The sequence below is a fragment of the Lucilia cuprina genome, chromosome 2, assembly GCF_022045245.1.
Source record: "Lucilia cuprina isolate Lc7/37 chromosome 2, ASM2204524v1, whole genome shotgun sequence".
Classification (NCBI taxonomy): Eukaryota; Metazoa; Arthropoda; class Insecta; order Diptera; family Calliphoridae; genus Lucilia; species Lucilia cuprina.
Window position 1 is genome coordinate 19,369,316 of NC_060950.1, and position 21,467 is coordinate 19,390,782.

The 21,467-nt window shown below is 25.9% G+C and overlaps 1 protein-coding gene across 1 annotated transcript; it reads left to right on the forward strand.

Moving 5' to 3' along the window:
- The first annotated feature begins 1,281 nt into the window (after positions 1-1,281).
- On the forward strand, positions 1,282-21,245 carry LOC111678656. Its single transcript, XM_023440070.2, has 2 exons — positions 1,282-1,668; positions 19,635-21,245. The coding sequence occupies exons 1-2, from the start codon at positions 1,572-1,574 to the stop codon at positions 20,684-20,686; spliced, it is 1,149 nt and encodes a 382-aa protein (XP_023295838.2). The 5' UTR covers positions 1,282-1,571; the 3' UTR covers positions 20,687-21,245.
- Positions 21,246-21,467: the final 222 nt, after the last annotated feature.

The window sequence follows — 21,467 nt, forward strand, 5'->3', positions numbered from 1 at the left end:
CATTTAATGCAAGTGTCACCCCCTAGTTATAATAAATTGTGATGTTTCAAAATTGTCTCCCCGATTTCCTGTTTTAAATAACAATTTTAATATTTTCTTAAATTTAATTAATATGAATAAAGAAAAGAGTTTCATAACAAAATTTGCCAATTGAATATGAAAAACATTGCAATATATATTATTTTTATTAAGATAACAACCAAAAAAAAATTTTGATGTTTATTATCTTATCAATTATATTCCGAATACTAAATAATAATGGAAAAAAGTACACATGCACTTTGCTATAAATAACAAATTTATCGCATGCTAGAAAAAAGTTTGCATTGAAGCAGCAATTAACCAATTTTCATTCATAAAAATTTCAACACGAACGAATACATATCAACAGCAACAACAAAAAACACATGAAAAGATACGAATACGTTAAAAGGTGTGATTATACAGCACCCGAACATCAAACGAAACTGACACAATGTTAGAAATTTTCAACAAAAAACAAACGAAGTATGAGCCCGAACGATTTGCAACCTCAAACGAGAAATGCAAAACTTTGACAACAAACAACAACAACAATATGTGGAAATATATGACTTCAATGCAGGCGCCAATTAAGAGAAGAAGCAACAACAACATTAGCATAGTATCTATAAAATTTGTTACTAGAAGATGCAAAGATACTCTAATCAAACATACTATTTTAAACATTTGTTGTTGAGTCATTACCAACATGTTGCTTAACGTAGTCAAACATGTATGAGTCTGATGTATAGTTTTTTTAGTTTTACTATTGTTCTACCATAACGAGTGGGTGTTTGTGTGTATTATGGGTTTGTGTGTTTGTTGTTAACATCGGTATGATGATGATGATGTTCGTGTTCGCTGGAAGTTGCAGGTAAAGCCGGTCGTGGTGTTCTTTCTTTACTTTGCCGGGTCATACATTATTGTGCGAAATGTTTATACAGCATTTGTCGTATAGTCGTGCTCGAAAACATTTCAGTCCGTTAACGACTACAAATGCTGACGGATGTTGATAGCGCGTGTGAACAAAATTTAATATAACACATGTTCTTTTGAAAAAGATATAAAAAAATTTTGAAAAAACAAAATCGGAAATATTTTTAAAATATTAACAAAAAAAAAATACTTTTATATTAAATTTTATTTAATAAAAGTACTATCAAAACAGTGTTTAAATATTGAAAAAGTAGAAAAAATTAACAGAGCATACAATTATGTTAAAATATTATGAATTTGTTAAATATTAACAAATTTTTAAAGTGTATGGTATTGTTTTATTTTAATAACAACCATTGAAAGAAAAAATATCTAAACAAACAACTTTAAACAATTTAAAGCAAAATAGTTCCCTCATAAACAAAAAAAAGTGCTAAAACATATTTTATTGCTAAATATCAAACAAACCGCCCGCCTATATTTTTTTGGATTACGCGCTAGTTTTTTTTTGTCTCTTCTACAACACAAACTTTGGATTAATTCATCTCAGCTATAGCTTTTGGAATTATTATTACTATTGGGATTATTTATTGTGACAAATACCTCGCTTTAATATGGCTGCTGATTTAACAACAACATCGACTACCGCCTCAACGGAAAATCTTTATATGCATTTAAATGCTTCCGAATTGTCGGCGATTATAATGAAAGGTAAGTTCAAAAAAATTTTTTTATATAAATTAATTTTATACATATTAAGCAAAGAGAGTTGTGGGGACTATTAGTTATTTAATTTAAGCTGTTAGACTTTGCGATCACTTTTTTATATAAAATAAAAAATTTTTCAAAATTTTGTTACAAAAATCTTGATTTCGATATAAAAGTAAATAGATAGTGGAAGTGGAAGTTGGGTTGATCATGACCTCAGTTAAGTCTTTAAAACTTTTGAATTGTTCAGATCAAGTGAATCTTCCGACGGCCCTTATTTAAGCAAATAAATATTTTAAAGTTGAAATTAAAAGCTCAAATTTAGAAAAGAATTTGGAAAATTTTGGAAATTGGTTTTGACAAATTTTATCTAAAAATTTCAAAATTTTTATTAAAGAATGCAAAAAAATTTACATAAAAATTAAAAAATATTTAAAAACTTAACAAAACTTTATTTAAAAACTTAAAAATTTTTTATAAAAATTTAAACAAATTTATTAAAAAATTAAAAAAAATTATTTAAAAATTAAAAAAAATTATTTTAAAATTAAAAAAAAAATATTTTAAAATTAAAATAAATTTTATTTTAATTTTTAAAAGTTTTTAAAAAATTAGCATTATAATAAACTTTTAAAAATTCCAAAGTTACCTAACAAATTGTTTTCCAAAAAAGCTTCAAAAAGAATTAGTTCTAGCGATCGATACGAAACAACTTCTTTAACATATAAAATGTCCAATGAATGGTAAGGAAGCATATTAACGATCAACATAGATAGTGATCATTTACACAAATCTTTCTTGAGTTTCTAAAATTGATCTTAATAGTGATCAGTAATAGTTTTTAACGCGATCGGTATTGATCTTTATTTGTGATAGTTTCTTAAAACAAACGTTAACAGATTTTTAATATAAAGAAAGAATTTGTTTTAGTGTTTAATAAAGTAGAAAGTGATCATTTTTACAAATCTTGTATTAGTTCCTAAAGATCTGCAATTTTGATCTAGTAGTGAGATGATATAAGTTAGAAAGAAAACCTTTAAAATAGAGAGTAATCACTGTCCATAAGCAAAAAAACTTCCTTCAATTTATAAGTTTGATCTAGTAGAGATGAGTAATTGTTTAAATCAAGATGGGTATTAACTGATCTTCATTTGTGATATTTTTTTTTTTAAAGTTTAACATTAACACACTTTTAATTTAAAGATCGATCGTTTTAGCGTTAAATATAATAGAGAGTGATCATTTCTACAAATCTTGCATTCGTTTCTAAAGATCTACAATTTTGATCTATTAATGAGATGATATAAGTTAGAAAACCTTTAAAATAGAGAGTGATCATAAGTACAAAGCTTCCATGAGTTAATAAGTTTGATCTAGTAGTGATCAGTAATAGTTTGAAACAATATTGGTATTAACTGATCTTCATTTGTGAGATTTTTAAAAAGAAACTGTTAAACTTTAATAAATTTAAAATCTAGAGATCGAAATCGTTTAAGCGTTTAATATAGTATAGTGTTTATTTCTTAAGATCAATAAATTTGATCTAGTAGTTAGGTGACCTTTATCTAAGTGATCTTTATCTGTAAACTGGCCGTTTTAAGATCAGTTATAGAGAATGATCATTTTCACAAATATTCCATTAGTTTTGAAAGATCAGCATTTTTGGTAAAGTGATCATCATTTGTAATCTTTTTTTGAGAAAAGAAACAACTTCTTCAAAATTTAAACAATATTAAAACAAAATTTAGCAAAAAGTAGATCGACGGCTATTTGGCGATCTGATGATCAACCAAATCCAAAGTCTTTTAGTGATCAAGAGAGAATGTGATTAATTGTACAAATATTATAATAGTTTTTAAAGATCAGAATTTTTGATCTTAATACAATAAGTTTAGAGATCATTACGATATTAAGTGATCTTTTATAGGATTTTTCTTAAAGATCAGCAATTTTGAGCTTCAGAAACCTTAAATGATCTTTTCCAGGAATCAATTTCCGCAATTTCAAAACTGTAGATTCTGTTTCAGGCCTTAGTAAAGATCATTATTACTTTAAGTGATCGTTAGACACTATGAAAAGAAGATCTCTCTTAAACAAAAACTTCTTTTTAAAGCCGACGGCATTTAAACGTTATTCTAATAAACGCTTTTTACGCTTTCAAATTTATTTAAATTTTTTCATTTTCGAAAATTTCTTTAACAACAAAAGTCTAGACAACTATTTATGCTATTAATTCATCTATAGAGCAAAAACACATTTAAAATAAACACACACATGACCATAAAAATTACACCTAAATTAAGCAATCAATTTAAACAATTATAAAGTTTAAACTATAGAGAAAAAAAACCCAAACAATTGTACACGTCAAAAAAAAAGCACCAACACCTGTTTATTATTTGAAAAAAAGTGCAAAAATAATATTGAAAATAAAATAATAAACACCCACTTAACAAAAATAATAATAATAATATTAAAACATTTTATAAACAAATAATAACATTTGGAAGCCAGCTAAGAGAGTAACAATGAAATAAGAAATAAATTAATATAATTTACAAAAACAAAATTAATAATGAAATTTGGTTTTTTGTACAGTAATTAAGAGGAAATGGAAATTAAATTAAAATAAATAATTGAAATAAATTATATATGTAAATAATATATGTATGTGTGTGTAGAAAGGGATATAAAATTATTTATGCCAAAATATAAAGAAAATTTAAAAGAAATTTTGCAAAAAGATGTGTAATGAAAATCAAAGCTATTATGCTTAGTTGTCATGCTCTCTCTCTCTCTCTGTTTCAGTAGACAACTGAGTTGTTTGTACTCAGTAATGCTTAGTTGTTGTTTTTCTCTGTGGCTTTTGTATAGCCTAACTTTAGGCTTTCAAATGTATAATCAACTTTAAGGCGGCACTTTTTTCTTGAATAAATTAATTTTTTTTTGAGAAAACACTTTCAAAATTATAAACTTAATTTAATTTATTATAATTAAAACGTTGAATGAACTTTATTTAAATATAATGAATAAATTTACTCCATAAAATTGCAACAAATTAAAAACTCATAAATTTTTACTCAATTTTTTATGACATTTTAAAATGTTACTTCAAAACAAACGAAAACGACCTTAAACGCGTTCAAAAACCTTTTTTACTCATTCTCTCTTTTTCTCCCCCAAAAAAATTGTAATTTGTATCTTATCTTGTTGTTACAATTAAAACCAAAAATAGTTTCTAATTTTTTAAAGACATTTTTCCAAAGGTTTCTTTTTAATTAACAAAAAAAGCTATTTTTTTATTTTAAATATTTTACTGTTTTTTTTTTTTTTGAAATTCGTTAAGTCAATGTGCCAATTTATTTAATGTTTATTTAATTTTTTGGTTTCTTTAAAATTTTTTGCATTTCGTTAAAAAATGTTTTTCTTTTGTAAAGAAATGTGTTAAAAATTCATTACAAAATTCAATACAACCCCTTATTTTATTTTTTTTAAATATTTATTTTGCATTTCATTTACTGTGTACGACTGACTGTTTGTATAAATTACACACGCAACAGAAAAAAAGTGTCAACAGGTGTCAGCTATTAATGTGAAACTCAGAAAGTATTTTATATGAAAAAATAAAATAAAAGCAAATTATTTTTTTCAAATTTATTTTAATACAATTTTTTATGCATTTTTTTTAAGGTGTAATCTGATATTTATTTATTTTGAACTTAAATTTTTTACTTTGCTTTTTTTTGGTGAGTCTTGTCATTTATTTAAATTTTTGCTGACGTTTATTTTTTTTTTTGTATTCACTCAATCGATAAATAATTTAGAAAGAAACTTAAGAAACAACAACACCAACAAAAAAATTAGCAATTTATATACAGATTGACATAATTCTTTTTTTGGAAATTTAAAATAAGCATTTGATTAAAGTTAAAAATAAACAAAATTTTTGTAGTTTATTTAATGACCTTTAAACTTTAAAATTAAAGCTTTTAATTTTTGCATAAAATATTAAAGTTTTTGAATTCAGAAGAGTTTTGCTCTCAAAAACCATAACATAACTTATGGCACTCATCTTCATTATCCGATTAACTATACAATATATATTCAAGATGTAAAGCATATCTTTAGGAGTTAAGAAAACAGCATCTAAACTATTAAAATCATCTATAAATGAAATTATACAGATTTCTTAAATATTTATAGAAACAACCAAGTACTTTCTTTCGTTCATTCTCTCTTTAACTATAAAATTCCTATACAATATGTAAAGTATGTTTTTATGAGTTTAAAAACAGCACTTAAGCTTTTTTTAAATATTTCTCATTTTCATTATCCCTTTAACTATACAATATATATTCAAGATGTAAAGCATATCTTTAGGAGTTAACAAAACAGCACCTAAACTTTTAAAATAATCTATAAATAAAATTATACACATTTCCTAAATATTTCCAGAAACAACTAAGCAATCGCTTTCTTTTATTCTCTCTTCAACTATGAAATACCTATTCAAGATTTAAAACATATCTTTAGGAGTTAAAAAACGACACCTAAGCTTTTAAAATCATCTGTAAATGAAATTCTACATAAATTTTAGTAATATTTTTAAAGACAACTAAGCACTCTCTCTTTAATTTTCATTTAAACCTTTTTAAACTTGATTTTGAATGTGTAGTATGAATACCTTAAGGAGTTTTAAATAACGTCTAAGCATTTGCTAGTAAAATACTCTAACACTATTAAAAGCTACAAAAGAATAGTTAAAACTTTAAACATTTCCTTTTTAATCACTCTTTAACTGTTTAAATTCAATTAAAAAAAACCTAGCATACCTTAAGGTGTTTAAGAAAAGACGCCTAAGCTTTTAAAAACATCTGTAAAAGAAATTTTACATAATTTCCTCAATATTTCTACAAACAAAGTAACAAACAAAACGATTAATTCAGTAAGTTCTCTTCTCTACCACCCCCTCGTTATAATCTATAAGACTTCACTCAATTACACAAAAATATTTAAGATATTCAAAAAAAAGTATAAAAATTTTTTGCTATTACAAAACAGATGGCGCCAAAACACACACTCACACATACAAAAATTTACACTTTAACAAATTATGGGGTCTCTATTACTCAAAGAAAAAGGAAACAAAAAAATTTGTAAAAAAAAATATTCAAATATATAAAACACAATGAAAAACTTTTTTCTCCACAATAAAATCAACAAAGAAAAATTGGCAAAATGTGAAGGAAGAAGAAAAAAAATTATAGACACACTGACGTTTTAACAATTTTTGTTGCTGTTACTGAATAGCACAGCACAGCAGCAACACAGCAGCAACAGTAGTAAGATTTTTGGAGTTGTAGGAAAAACGAATTTAAATAACAATGTGGCAGGGCTTTTGGAATGAGGAGGTGGACGAGGTTGGTAACTAAAAAAAAGTAGGAAGTAGCAGTATGTGGCTGCTGCTATAAATTCTTGCTTGAAACAAAAACAAAAAAAGTTAAATAAAAATCTTGTTTATAAAACACATAAAAAACAGAGAAAAATACCAAACGAGATGACACAGCTGTGTGTCATAAATGTGGGTTTTAGGGAAACGACAAAAAAACTCATGAAATGGGTGGTTAAATGGGGATGATGTTGAATATAAAAATACTGAATATTATTTCAAACATGCTGCATGATGATACAACTAGCTAAGGGACCCAAAATGAGGAAAGTGAAAAAAAACAGATGAGAAATATAAGAATGAAAAACTAATGTGATTGCCATGTGGCGCCACAAAATAATATTTCGATTTTTCTTATATTTTTGCTGATAATTTTTTCGTATGCTTTCCTTTTTTTTGCTCAGCCAGAAAAAAAACTCTAGTAAATCTTTTAATAATTAAAAAAATAGAAAGAAATGAAAATAAAACAGTACGCAGCAAATCTTTAGTGGTTTCTTTGCCATTAAAATTATATAGATTTTTTTAAGCGTCATCATCACTTTGCTTAACTTTACTCATTGGGGAAATATTTATGTGTTTGTCTCAAGGAAGTGATTAATATTATTAAATTCTTGACATTACATTTGGTTTTAGCAATAAAAATAGATCAAATATAAATAAATTTCAATTTAATCATAAAACAACAAACACCTCATCAACAATAATAACAACAATCTCATTATTATTTTTACATTCATCATCTGATTAGACATTTTTTTCGTTTACAAATGCGACAAATTTACCTCTAAATAACCACAGACTTAAATAATACTCATCATCATTAGCAGCAGCAGCATCAGCAGCCAAAGAAAAAATATTTATTTTAATGATGACAATTAAAAGGAAATTTATGCAATATTCTTATTATTATTGAAGCGTATTAATCAAATAGCCCACTCATTAAATTGAAAATAAATTTAGAAAGAAATTTGAAAAAAAATGATTCATTATATAGAAATCGAAAATAGAAAGTTGACATTTAAAAAAAGCCTAATAAAAGGATTATAAAAAAGTTCTTCGTTCTTCTTTCTTTCGTAAAAGTAAAATTTACTTTGAATTAACAAAAGTTTCCATATTATTTACCTGTTTTTACTCAAAAAATATGTTTTTATTAATCATTTTGTACATTGTTTACATTTGGTAAATATAAAAAAATGTTAAGAAATTTCATAATTTATTTCAATATAATAATCCCAAGACATTTGTAGCAAGTTCTAACATTGTTTACCTAATATTTACCTTATTTTACACAAAAAATATGTTTTTTAAGCTTTAGTTACATTGTTGACATTTGCTTTATGTAAAAAATTGTCGAAATTTAAATTTTTATGTAAATAATGTTAATATTATAGAAATTAAAAATATTTTTTGTGCTAAATAGTATTGTTTACCTATTGTTTACATTAGGTAAAATATGTAAATTTTTATAAATTTCTATATAAAACTTAAAAAATATTGTAATTTTGTAATAATTAAAAAAAAACATGAAAATTTACATTGTTTACATAAGGTAAAAAATGTAAACAATTAAAATTTACAGATTTTTATGTAAAATTTTGTGTTTTTTTAAGTTTATCTTAAAATATAAAAGTTTATACATATTTTACGTCATGTAAACAATAGTATAAAGAGTCATTAACGACATTTTATTAAGTTTTCTAATGTTTTCATAAACAAATTTAGCAAAAATTCGAAAAATTTTTATATTTTACATTGTTGATATTATGTATATTATGAATTTTATTCAAATTTCTTAACATTTCAATGATTAAAAAAAATAATAATTAATTTTTACATAAGTAATTTTTTACTTTGTTGGCTTTTAGGTAAATAATGTAAAATTTGTTTATTTTTACTCAAAATTTTACACTTTTAGCTGAATTTTTTCATTGTTTACATATTTGACATGATGTAAAAAACTGAAATTTTGTAAAGTATTTAATATTCCCTACAATTTTAGAACAAAAATCTGTAGGTTTTCAATTGTTTACAATTTTGACATTATGTAAACAATAATTTTTTACGCAAAATTTCTTTGTTTTTGTAGATTTTAAATATGAACTTAGTTAAATCCTTTTTAATGTAATATGTTTACATAGTTTACTTAAGGTAAACAATGTAAAATTTCCCTATTTACATTTTATATTAAACTTAATTTACAATTTTGAAAATCTTTAACATTTTAACAATAACAAAATTTTTTTTAAATTTTTACATTGTTGACATTAAGGTAAACTTAATGCACTTAATAGCAGTTGTTTTTCTTAATTCTTTCCTTTACTTAATGGTAAACAATGAACCAAAAAAACATTAGTTTTTTTAATGTTTATTTTATTTTTCTTAATTACTTGACACTTGTTTATAATTTACACTGTACAATTAGCATAAATATAATCAATTGCCAACTTATTTGTACTAAACAACAACAATATGTTTTATATGTACATAGTTATGTATATGAAATCAATTATTCCAAGCGCCATGGCATGATTAATTAAAAATGCGTTAAACGTTTTTTAATAAAGCAGAAACATATAAAATAAATATATTTATAATAGTTTTTAACTTTGTTAAAAGGAAAAAAAAACTCAACATAATAAATGTTTTGCAATCATTTAAATGATGGACGGCGACAACATGACATTTGTTAGTTGTAATTGTTGTTATTTTGCTTTTTGGCATTTGTCACAAAATGGCTAATTATTTTGAAATAAAGTTTAACAATTAATAAACATGTTAATTTTTGGATTTTTTTTTACAAAAAAACAACCATAACTTGTCGTGACAAATTTTAAATAAAACATGTTAATCTAACTAATTTTCAAAATTTATACAAATATTTTGAAAATTTTCTATAATTTGGAATTGTTAACTACTTACAGCTGTTAATCTTATTTTACTATTGTTTCCCTTAAGCTGGCGTCTCATCTGTTTTATTAGTCATCTTAAAAAGTTTACTCTTACACTGTTATTACAACTACTACTACAACAACAACATATGTTAACAATAAGCAAACAAACAGCAGCAGCAACAACAATAACAACAATCAATTGTTAACTAAAGTTAACACACCACTTTTACTTCTACAAACAACTATAAAAAAACCCACCGTTGTTTTTTTGTTTTACAACAAATGTAAATTGTTGTTTTATTGCTCAATTTACCAAAAATGTATGTAAAGTAAACAAATGTTTTACAACAAACTATACATACAATGTTTATAGTAGTAGAACAAAGCTAAGTTGACAATAAATTTAACAAATATAACAACTACAATCATAAATTGTTACCACTTCCTATTTAGATTTTTACAAATGCCATCATCACCCCTCCCTCTACTCCCAAAAGAGCGGTAATAAACATGAAGATGACAATAAAAGTAAAACTTTTTTTATCATAATCATCATCTGTTTTTTGTTGTCATTGTTAATGTAACAGAGAGAGAGAGAAAAGGAGAAAAACTTCAAGAGCTTTAAACAATAGAAATGTAAATGTATTTGAAAGAGTCAGGTGTGGGGGTGTCTTGGTGAGTGAGAAACATATTCCAGTAGTTTTTCGAGAAGTCTATGTAACACTTTTATCTTAATGTTTAACATTTCAGAATATATATTTAGATAATTTGTACTTTTTTAAGGCAGAGAATCACTTAAGCATTACTTTAGGGACCCTAGGTAATCTAGAGAGTAGACACTTTAAATCTATACTTTTGAACTAAATGTTTTAAGAAAATGACAAAAATATGACAATAAAACTAATGAGCTTTTTATATAACTTCTTTATAGTAATGTATGTGAAAGAGAGAGAAAGTAAGACAGCGAGAGAGTATGAGAGAGAGAAAAAAGGTTTTTAGCAAGGAGTCAATGTTTACCAATTTCCTTAAATATTTAAATTGTCGTTGAAGTCAATTTTATATACATATTATTATGTAATTTGTATTATTTGAACTTTTGGTAATATCGTCACTTTTTTGACCCTAAGTAATCTAAAGAGTAGACTCTTAAAATCTAGATTTTTTTATCTAAAACTTAAAAGGTCTGTTATAGAAACTGAGAAAAAGAGGGTAAGAGAGCAAGGGCGAGAGAGAGATAGAGAAACATATAGAAAACTAGTGTAGGTAAAGCTTTTAATCTAATGTATCACTTTATTGTCTGTTAGTAATCTAGTGAGTAAACACTTTACAGCTTTTCTGAGAACTAAAGTTTATAAAGTGTTTAATGTATTTTACATTTCATCCTGAAACAAGCCCTAGACTAATGCAAAATGGTCGCTAGTTTTAAGATTTATTATCACGAACTGCAGGGTTAGAAAACAGTAGTAATCCAGCAATATGGTTAAAGAAAAGGAAATATTGTGGTAGGGAATATTTAATAAAAATAAAATTTATGTGTGTCTTATAAAAAGGAGGGGAAAGTATAAATGTGACGCCTGTCTGGTGTATTAAGACTTTTTCTTTTATTTTAATTCAATATAAAGTTTGGTTTATTTAATTTTGTTAAAATGTTGTAATATTCGTAAAACAAAAGACTTTGAAAGGGAAATGTAACATTTTATTAAGAAAAATCATAAAATTTTAAGAACTTCTTAAAAAATCTGAACATCTTTCCAATTGAGTCAATAATTTGATTGTATACATTAGGTAAACAATGTAAATAATAAGAAAAATTGCTTATTTTGTTGCACAGTTTTGCTAGAAGATGTTTTACTTAAAATATGTAAAATATGTCAAATTTAAAGTTAAACGTTATACTAGAAAAGCAATCATAGTTTACCTTATGTAAAATTCTCTCTCATCCATATTTAAAAGCACTTTTCTCCTCTCAAGCATTTCTTAGATTAAAAAAAAACCCTCTTTGTTAACTTTACTTTCTGTCCACCATTTATGGTAAATGACTTAAATAATATATAAAGTTTAAAGGAAAATCTTCAATTCACATATAATTTTCCACATGTCATCTTTGACATTACTAAACAACAATGACCAACTTTGGTATTTTAACTAAACAATTCTTTTATTATTATTATATATTTCTTTTTTTGCCTACAAATTCCTTACTTATTTGTGTATGTTGTTGTTGTTACTTTTTGTTTGTTTAAGGTAAAGGATAAAAAAAATCACAAATTTCTGTCAATAACTAAGTAGCTGGAGAAAAAAAAACAAAGACATTAAATGACAGTTTGTTTAAATTGCAAAACTATGTCTAATTAACCTTAAAAGGAGTGGGGGAGAAAATATTGAATACAATTGCGTAGAGTTAATAAATAGTAATATAATGATGATGGTAAATGAGGAAGTAAATTGTTAAGTCTTATCATTTAAAGATTTTAGTTTTCAGTATATAATTGGGTTTTAAATTTAGATTATATAATTATCAAGCTTTTAAAGCATTCATTAATAGTTCTCTTATGCTAAAGCGTTGTTTATATGGGCATTGTGCTCTTTTTACACTAATGTTAGTATGAGAATAATTTTTCTTTGTTAGAAGTGTTTTATTTTGCTCTTTTTCTTATCTACTTTAGTAATAAGCAAATAGTTCTCTTTTTAGCTATCTTATTCTCTTACGTTGAAGCGTTGCTTATTTTCGATTTTTACTCTTTTTACACTAATGTTAGTATGAGATAATTTTTCTCACACTTTTATAAAAAAACTATCATTAAATTAATCAGTGAGCTCATTTATTACTCTCTGCTGATTCATGGTGTTCTTATTGAGAGAAATTGTTTACATTTTTTTATTGCTAAGAGAGTAAATTAAATTTGTTTTGTTGTCTTCATCTATTTCGTTGTAAACAGCTCTCTTACTCTCTTGCAATCACACACATAAGAGTATGTACACATAAGAAAATTATCAAAAGCAATCAGTGAGCTTATTGTTCGCTCTTTGCCAATGCCATGTCTAGTTAAAGAGAGAGAGAGTTTGTTTACATTTCAATGCCTTTTTCTTTAGCCAGCCTAGTTTTTTTCGTTTAAGTTTAATCACTCTCTCTTGCAATCACACACATAAGAGTATGTACATATAAGAAAATTATCAAATCAGTGAGCTTATTGTTCGCTCTTTGCCAATCCCATGTCTAGTTAAAGGGAGAGAGAGTTTGTTTACATTTCAATGCCTTTTTCTTTAGCCAGCCTAGTTTTTTTTTCGTTTAAGTTTAATCATAAATAGAATAAGTGCTGCTTTGTTGAGCTTTTGTTATTATGAGAGTATGAAAGTTTATGAGAGCTTCCCTTCTTTATTTGCAATTGTTTAGATGTTGTTATCTCATTACCTTTACAGATGTGAGCATGGCATTAACGTTGTTTCATTATCTCTTCTTTTAAACAAATTGTCGTTTCAATTTGTTTAATTGTTTATGAGAGTTTCTCTTCTTTCTAAGCAATTGCTTAGGTGTTGTTATCTCATTATCTCATCAGTTGAGGGCGTGGCATTTAAAGTTGATTTATTAGCTTTTCTTTTTAACAACTTGTTGTTTAAATTTGTTTAATTGAAAATAGCAAAATTTTTCGCATTAATCTTAATTTATTTTATTTGAATTATGTAAAAATTTAGTTCAAAGTCTTTTTCTTATGATTATTTTTGTTTTATTTTTTGCTCTACTATTTTTGCCAAATTTTAATATTTGCTAATGATTAATATATATTTTATTTAAAAATTATTAAATACCAATATGAAACAAATAATAATTTCAGTTTTTTATAAGGAAACTAACCAGACAAAACAAAAATTCTCTTAAAAAAAAAACAACAAAATCAAACACAAAATCTATGTCAAATCTGTTATATTCAAATGGCCAAGACCTGGTTTTGTATTGTGTCTAAATGTTGTTTTCTTACAAATAGTTAAATTGTTATTTTGGCAAATAGTTTTTAAACAAAAAAGTTTGCATATATTTAAAAGAAAAAAAAAACAATTAATTATATTTCATTTAAATATGGTTCAAAAAAAAAAATAGTCTTCGATATAATAATGATCAATAAACAACATTAAGTAAATTGTTATAATAATGAAGTTGTAACATAAAACTATGTATAGGTTGATCATTTGTTGGCATGACTAGAGGCTTGGGAAGTCATACCTTATGGTGGCCCCCGTCTTCCCCCTAACAATTATGGTTTTTCTTCAACATGAATGACGCACATTGTATAAATGTATGTCGGTTTTGTTTGTGTGTGTGTGGAGGGGGGGAGGATTTCTGAAGGGGAAATTTTGAATATTTTTGCTAAACATTTTTATGATGAAGCTGCTCAGTATTGTTGTGTATATGTTTTGGACAGCTTGTAGGCACATTGATGATGATGTTGAGGTTGTTGTTTGTTGATGATGTTGTTGGTTATTTTTTTATAAATTTTTTTCTCTGCTAAATATTGACTGCTTTGTTCCATTTGTTTTTGAGGTTTATTTTTGTTGTATTATTTTGAAAAAAAAGAAAAAAATGTTGGGGGTTTCATATGGTTATTATAGCTTTTGTTGATTATGACGATGATGTTTTTGTTTATTTTTTTGCTAAGTTGTGGTTTTCTTGTTGATGATGTCTTGGATATTGATGAGGTATACATATATAATTTCAACAGATGTTTTATTTAGTTATAAAGTTTTTTTTTTTTTTTGATTTTCATTAAAATGACAGAGAAATATTTCTTTTTAATTTTTTTTTCGTTTGTATATTGTTCAATTATTTTTCACATGCAATTTTACTTTTCTCTTGCATACATTTTAATTTACTATAGTAAATTAAATTTTTTTTTTCTCGTTTCGTTCATATGATCAATTTAAGTTGTCAATGCAGTATGGCGCCAATAATAATTTATTTAAATTTTCTTATAAAATCAAGCGGCAATTTAAATAGAAAGTATTTAGTGGCAAAAGGTTTTTTTTTTTTTTGTTTTTTGTCATAAAGAAATTATAGAGAGAAAAATGTCAATAAATTTTGTAATTGAAAGAAAGGGGTTTCAGTGTAGTATTTGTTACAATTAAGATATTTTTTTGCAATTTGAATAAAAAGAGATCACTTTTAGAAGCATTTCTGATAAGGTTGCTGTCTTAGCTAAATAGTTTAGAGAAAAAGATCATGCAAAGAAATCAGGGGTCTACTGATGACATTCGAATAAGCTTTTTGATGAAATTCCGATAATTTTGCTGCCTTAGCTTTAGAGTTTAATGTGTCAGTTAGGAAGATAAAGATCATTAACACAGATCATGAAAATATATCAGGTTTAAGATTTTAATATCTAAGATATATATGTAGATACAAGAAGATCACTAAAACAGGTTGCGATCAGAAGTTGATCGCAATCTTCCTTTTAAATCTGAAGAAATTCTTTTAAAACTGTTCTCTTGTCTGGAGAGATAGAGAGCATAAATAAGATTGTTGTCATAGCTTTAAAGCTTGTAGTCTCAAGCAGAGTTAGATCATAGACGAAGCGATTTTTTATCGTTTTTAAAAAGTTAATTTGAACTGAGAGCATAATAAAGATTGCTGCCGTTGCTATAAAGCTTGTAGTCTTAAGCCCAGAAAGATCATGGAAAATGAAACGAATTTTAATGATTATCTAGCTATTTTAAGATTCAATCAGTTTCCTAATGCTGGCATTCGAAGTTGATCGCAATCTCTAAAGAATTGAAATGAATTTGAAATAAATTACGAACGTTTTTTTGCTGCAGATCTTGTTTAACAAAATCATAGACTAGATTAACAATTGCAAGCATTATTGTCTAGGATGAAGTAGAGAGAAAGAGACGGAGGTTGTTGTCTTAGCTATAAAGGTTGTACGCTTAAGCAGAGACAAGATCATATGAATTAAAAGCAATTTCTTTTGATTTTTTAAAGGGTTAATTTGAACTGTAAAAAGCATGTTTGCCTCTACACTATCTCGCTATTTTAAGATTTCATTCATAAAAATTTAAAACGTGTATTTACATTTCTTTTTTTTCACAACTGATAAGAATTTAAAATATGTATATAAAAATAAAATGCGTATTAAAGATGATCTTTTCTTTTTACTACAAAAGATCATGAACAAATGAATAATTTAAATAGTTATTAGATTAAAAATAAAACGTAAAACAGAAGAAAAAAACTTTAGACACATGTCTGAACGTCTCCTACTACAAGATAACCTTTAGACTAAAAAAATTTCAGAAAAGACAAGTAATAATTAAAATGAAACGATTATGAAAAAAGAAACAAATGGACTTTTACCCCCAAGAAAAAGAAGAAGAAAATTCACTAAAAAAAAGAAACAAAACAATCTTAAATTAGAAAAATATTAAACTGAAACAGGTAGCGTTAATAATCACAGGTGATTAAACAAATCTTATGTAATATTACAAAACACTTGTTTGAAAAATATTTTTTTTTACAACAAAAAAAAAAAACAAAATCAATTTCCACACTTAATTCTAGCATTAAATCTATTTTTGAATACAAAACAGCTGCCTTTTTCAACAAGTTGAAAAATGGTTACATTCTAGGGGTTGTTTTCTTTTATATATAATTCACCTTTGATTTCAATGTAATCGAACAACAACAACAAAATATATGGGAAAACAATAATAACGTAACCCCAGTTACCTCATCTTTTCAGTTATCGCTCTTTTTCATCTCAACTGTTGTTACCAAAGTGACAACAAGTGATTATTTTCACATCATATTTTATCCATGAAACTATGTGTGTATGTATTTGAACTTCCACCGTTACGTGACTTGATCCTTTACAGGTGTTAAATGAAAACAATATATGAAACAGATTATTTTCTCTATAAAATAATAATTGATAAGGGTTGGATAGAAAATAAAAGGTCAAGAGATAGCAAGTGTTTATCTGATAAATTTAACATTTAATGTTCAATATTTTCTTCTCTTAAAAAATTTCGTTTTCTAAGCAGGATGTTAAAGATTCTTCTAAATTTGAACTCATAAATTATAAAAACATGTTTTTTTATTAACAGAAAATGAAACAAAATGACTGATAGAAATCAGAAATTAACTAGAAATCAATTGCAGTTAAGATGATAGTGACAGGAATATAAATTAAGAAGATTACTATAAGATTTATCAATAACATTTAGAATTCTTATAGATATTTTACAAGAGACTTTGTATTACATCAATTTGATTAAAGTTTTACATCACTTTGGGTGTTGCTTGATAAATTTAATTGATTTGATTAAAAATTTACATTACTTTGCTTTTTAGTAAATTTGATTAATTTAATTAAATATTTTACATTAATTTGGCTGTAAATTATTCCTTTAATTGATTTGATTAAAAACGTACATCAGTTTAGTTTCTAATTGGTAAATTTGATTTGTTATTCTTTAATTTTGATTAAAATTTTAATTATATTGATTTCATTACAAATTACATCACTTACACTCATTTCTATTTTATAGATTTGTTTTAAATTTATTAAAATTTTTTCAAAAACTTCATCTCCGTCAATTTTCACATTTACATTACTACCGTTACATTTTTGGAAATTTCTATGGATTTTATTAAAAAATTTCATTACTTTTGATGGACTTTATTAAAAATCTTTATAACTTTTGTTTCTACTTTGTTCTTCTTATTTTTGTTCTATTAAGTTGTTATTCCCAGTTTTGCCTCTTCTTTCAATTAAAATCCAATTAACTTTTTTAATTAAACTCTATTTCCGGTTTAAATCCATAAAATACTTGAAAATCCCAGTAAATCCATAAAATGCCATAAAATTTCTTTATAAAAACACTTGTTGTATGTTTTCATTCCGTATTTAATACGATTTTAATGATATTTGTAAATGCCCGGCTGTTCTTAGTGCCTGTTAACATTTACTCATTATTTTCATTACAAATGGATAAATGCATGTATAGCAGATTACTTTAAAGAGCTTAAATAACTTAAAATGTTTAAAACTGTTAACTTTTTAATTTACTTTGGAACATTAAAGTGACCAGTGATTACCATGTGCATTACATGGGGATAATAAAGTGATCTTTGCTTTCCAAAGAGTACATTAGTGAAATGATTATAAAGTGTTTATATAAGAGTTGACGATTGAGAAAAAAACTTACTCAAAGGGATACATTGACTCCCAAAAGTGACAATTGATTATCAGGTGCATTACATGGGGGTAATAAAGTTATAAAAGACTTTTTCTCTGCATTGCAAAGGTTGCATTTGTGAAATATTTACAAAATTTTTAAATTCCAGTAGAGCGATTGAGAAAAATACTTAGTAAATGGGATACATTGATTACCATATGCATTACATGGGGAAAATAACAAATGTAAAGACTTTCTCTTTGCACTACAAAAATTGCATTAGTGAAATGTTTACAAAATTTTTAAATTCCATTTGAGCGGTTAAAAGAAATACTTACTAAAAGGGATACATTGAACCCTAAAGTGGCAATTGGTTACCATGTGCATTACATGGGGATAACAAAGGAATTAAAGACTTTCTCTCTGTATTACAAAGAGTACATTATTGAAATAATTATGAAATTTTGAGAATATAAATACTTACCAAATGGGAACCATTGCCTTCCCTCAAAACTGTTGGGGGTTTTTAAATGGTCTGCCGTAACCACCACAATGAAACTGTGACGACAGGTAAAAAACAATACAAATATTTTGAACTGCAAACGTAATATTATGGCGGTTGAGTTCGTTTTTTTTACAGATGAAAACCTGGCGGCAAAATTTTAAATTTTATAAATTTTTTCATGCAAACTGTATGTGAGTGTTTAATTTTTTTAGAGGTTAACAAGTTTAATGGCTTTGTTGAACTTGAAATTTATATTTTGTGTTTTGAAGGAAAAAAGGCTAAAACACAAAATGATAACACAAATTTATTATAAAGTACATATTTAAACAACAACCATAATAATTTGTATAAAAAAAAAACAAAATTTCCTTTAAAATTTTGACAAAAAAAGAAACAAGAAAAGGGGTCATAAAACCAGATTAAGAAAAAATTAAAAAAAATCCTGTAATAACTTAAAGATTTATCACTTGTTGAAATCTTGCTCAACAGGTAAACGTTAAAATTTTTGCATATTTTTTTTCTTTTATAAAACAAAAAACTAATTTATTAACTAAAAACGACAACAAAACAAAATCATATAATCATGGTGTAGCAAAAACATTTTTAAATCTATTACCAACTTAAACTGGTTCAACAGCAACCTCTTTCAAAAAACAGCGTAGGCGGATTGAAAACAATAAACAAAGGGAATTTATTTATTTATTTTTTTTTTTGAAATATTTTGGCCAACTTGACATAGAAAGTCTAAAGCAAAGATTTAGCATAAAAACTAAAATGTAAGTTAAGGTTAAGCAAAAACGAATAGAAAATCAACTACAACATTAACTATATAATAAACATGATTGTGGTTTAAATTAATGTCCCACTCTCTTTGTATTATTTTGCAATAAAATTTATTTAATAATATTTATGTTAATAAAAAAACTTATTAATCTTATTAAAATTATTACCATTTTAGGTTCACCCCATTCCAATGATCGCGATGCTGGTTTCTGTTCAGGCAGTTCAGAAGGTGGTGATGATTATTTTAGTGATAATTTACGCATGGAACCCAGTAGTCCTACGGATAATTCCGAAGATTCAGTGGAAGTTAAAGTCACACCGATTTCATTGGTGCGCAATAAACGCAAAAGTTCAGAACCTTCAAAGGTGGTAGAAGAAAAATCGACAGCTTCTCAATCGAATGGACCGCTTAAGAAACGCATACGTTATTCCTCGAATACCGATTCGGGTGTTGTTCTAACACCGCCGGCGGTAACAGTAACCTCACCACCACCACAACTATGGGATCCTAGTCAGATATTACCTCATGAAATGATGCCAAATCCGGCCCAGGTATTTGTAAGACATCCTGGTGTTACCACTTTGCATAGACTGCCCTTGGATGCGGAGGAACAAAGCGAAGAACAACAAGAACCCTTGGCTTTAGTCCTAAAGAAACCAGTCGATAATTTGGAAAGCAGTAATGGAAGCTCAACATCAAAGGGTTTAACACCTAAGAAAAGATTTACCCGCGAATCGTCCATAGAACAAACACCACCCAAGAAAAATGCCAGCAATACTAGCAGCAATAGCTGTAGTACAGAACAGGCTTCAGTTACCCTAGTACCACCACCAGCTCTCTCCTTAACCTCCTCCCATGAAGAATCTTCTCTAAATACCTCAGGCTCACAGAAAAACTCCTCGAAACCGCAACAGCGTAACTATAAAAATATGACCCGAGAAAGACGCATAGAGGCCAATGCCCGCGAACGTTCACGTGTACATACCATCTCGGCGGCCTATGAAACTTTAAGAAAAGCTGTACCCTCCTATTCGAACAATCAAAAGCTTTCAAAGCTTTCCGTTTTAAGAGTAGCCTGTTCCTATATTTTAACTTTGTCACGAATGGCAGGTTATGATTATAGTGCAGATGAGTCTGAGCCCTCAATAGCTTCCTGTTTTGATGCCGTTACCGCTACCATACAAACGGAGGGTAAAATACGCAAGAAGAAGGAAGATGAGAAATAAATTTAAACAAAAATATATAACAAAACAAAAACTCTTTAAGGACTGATGAACACTTTAAAATAATAATTTATATAAATTTAATTTACAAAAAAATACAAGCTTTTGGTAAATGTTTAAAAAGACTTAAGAAGGCTTAAAAGCTTTCTTTTAAATACAGTTCAAAAGCTTTAAAACAAGCTTTTTTTCTTACCTATAAACATTTCCTAAAAGCTTTTAGGATTTTTGCTTAAAAATACATTTTTTCTAAAGAAAAAAATAACTTCGTTAAGGCTTTAATTACAACATTGTTGAATAGCTTTTAAGCTATTTACAGTCATTATTTCATAAGTTAACCATACTTTAAGCTTTCTTTATTAAAGCTTTCCCTATACGTTTGTAAGTTTAAAACAAAATAATAAACTATATGATATTAAATCATTTCTTAAATGTGATGTTGCTTTAAACAAACAATTTGTAAAAAAAATACTTAAATTTAAGATAAAACTAACCCACTGTTAATTAGAAAAAAAAGCTTTCATTCCAATAAAAGCTTTTTTAAAAAAAGACAATAAATTGTAAATTAAAAAACAAACAAATTTTGTAATAAATTATATGACAATAATTTTGAATAAAAAACTACAACATGTACAAATTCTTTTTAAATTTAAAATTGTATTTAATTAAAAAAACACAAATTACAAAAAAACTTATATTTGTAAATTTAAAATTAAAATTAAATTTCTAAAAAAATACTGTATATTGTTTATAATTTAATTGTAATCTCATTGTTTTAGTTATTTAA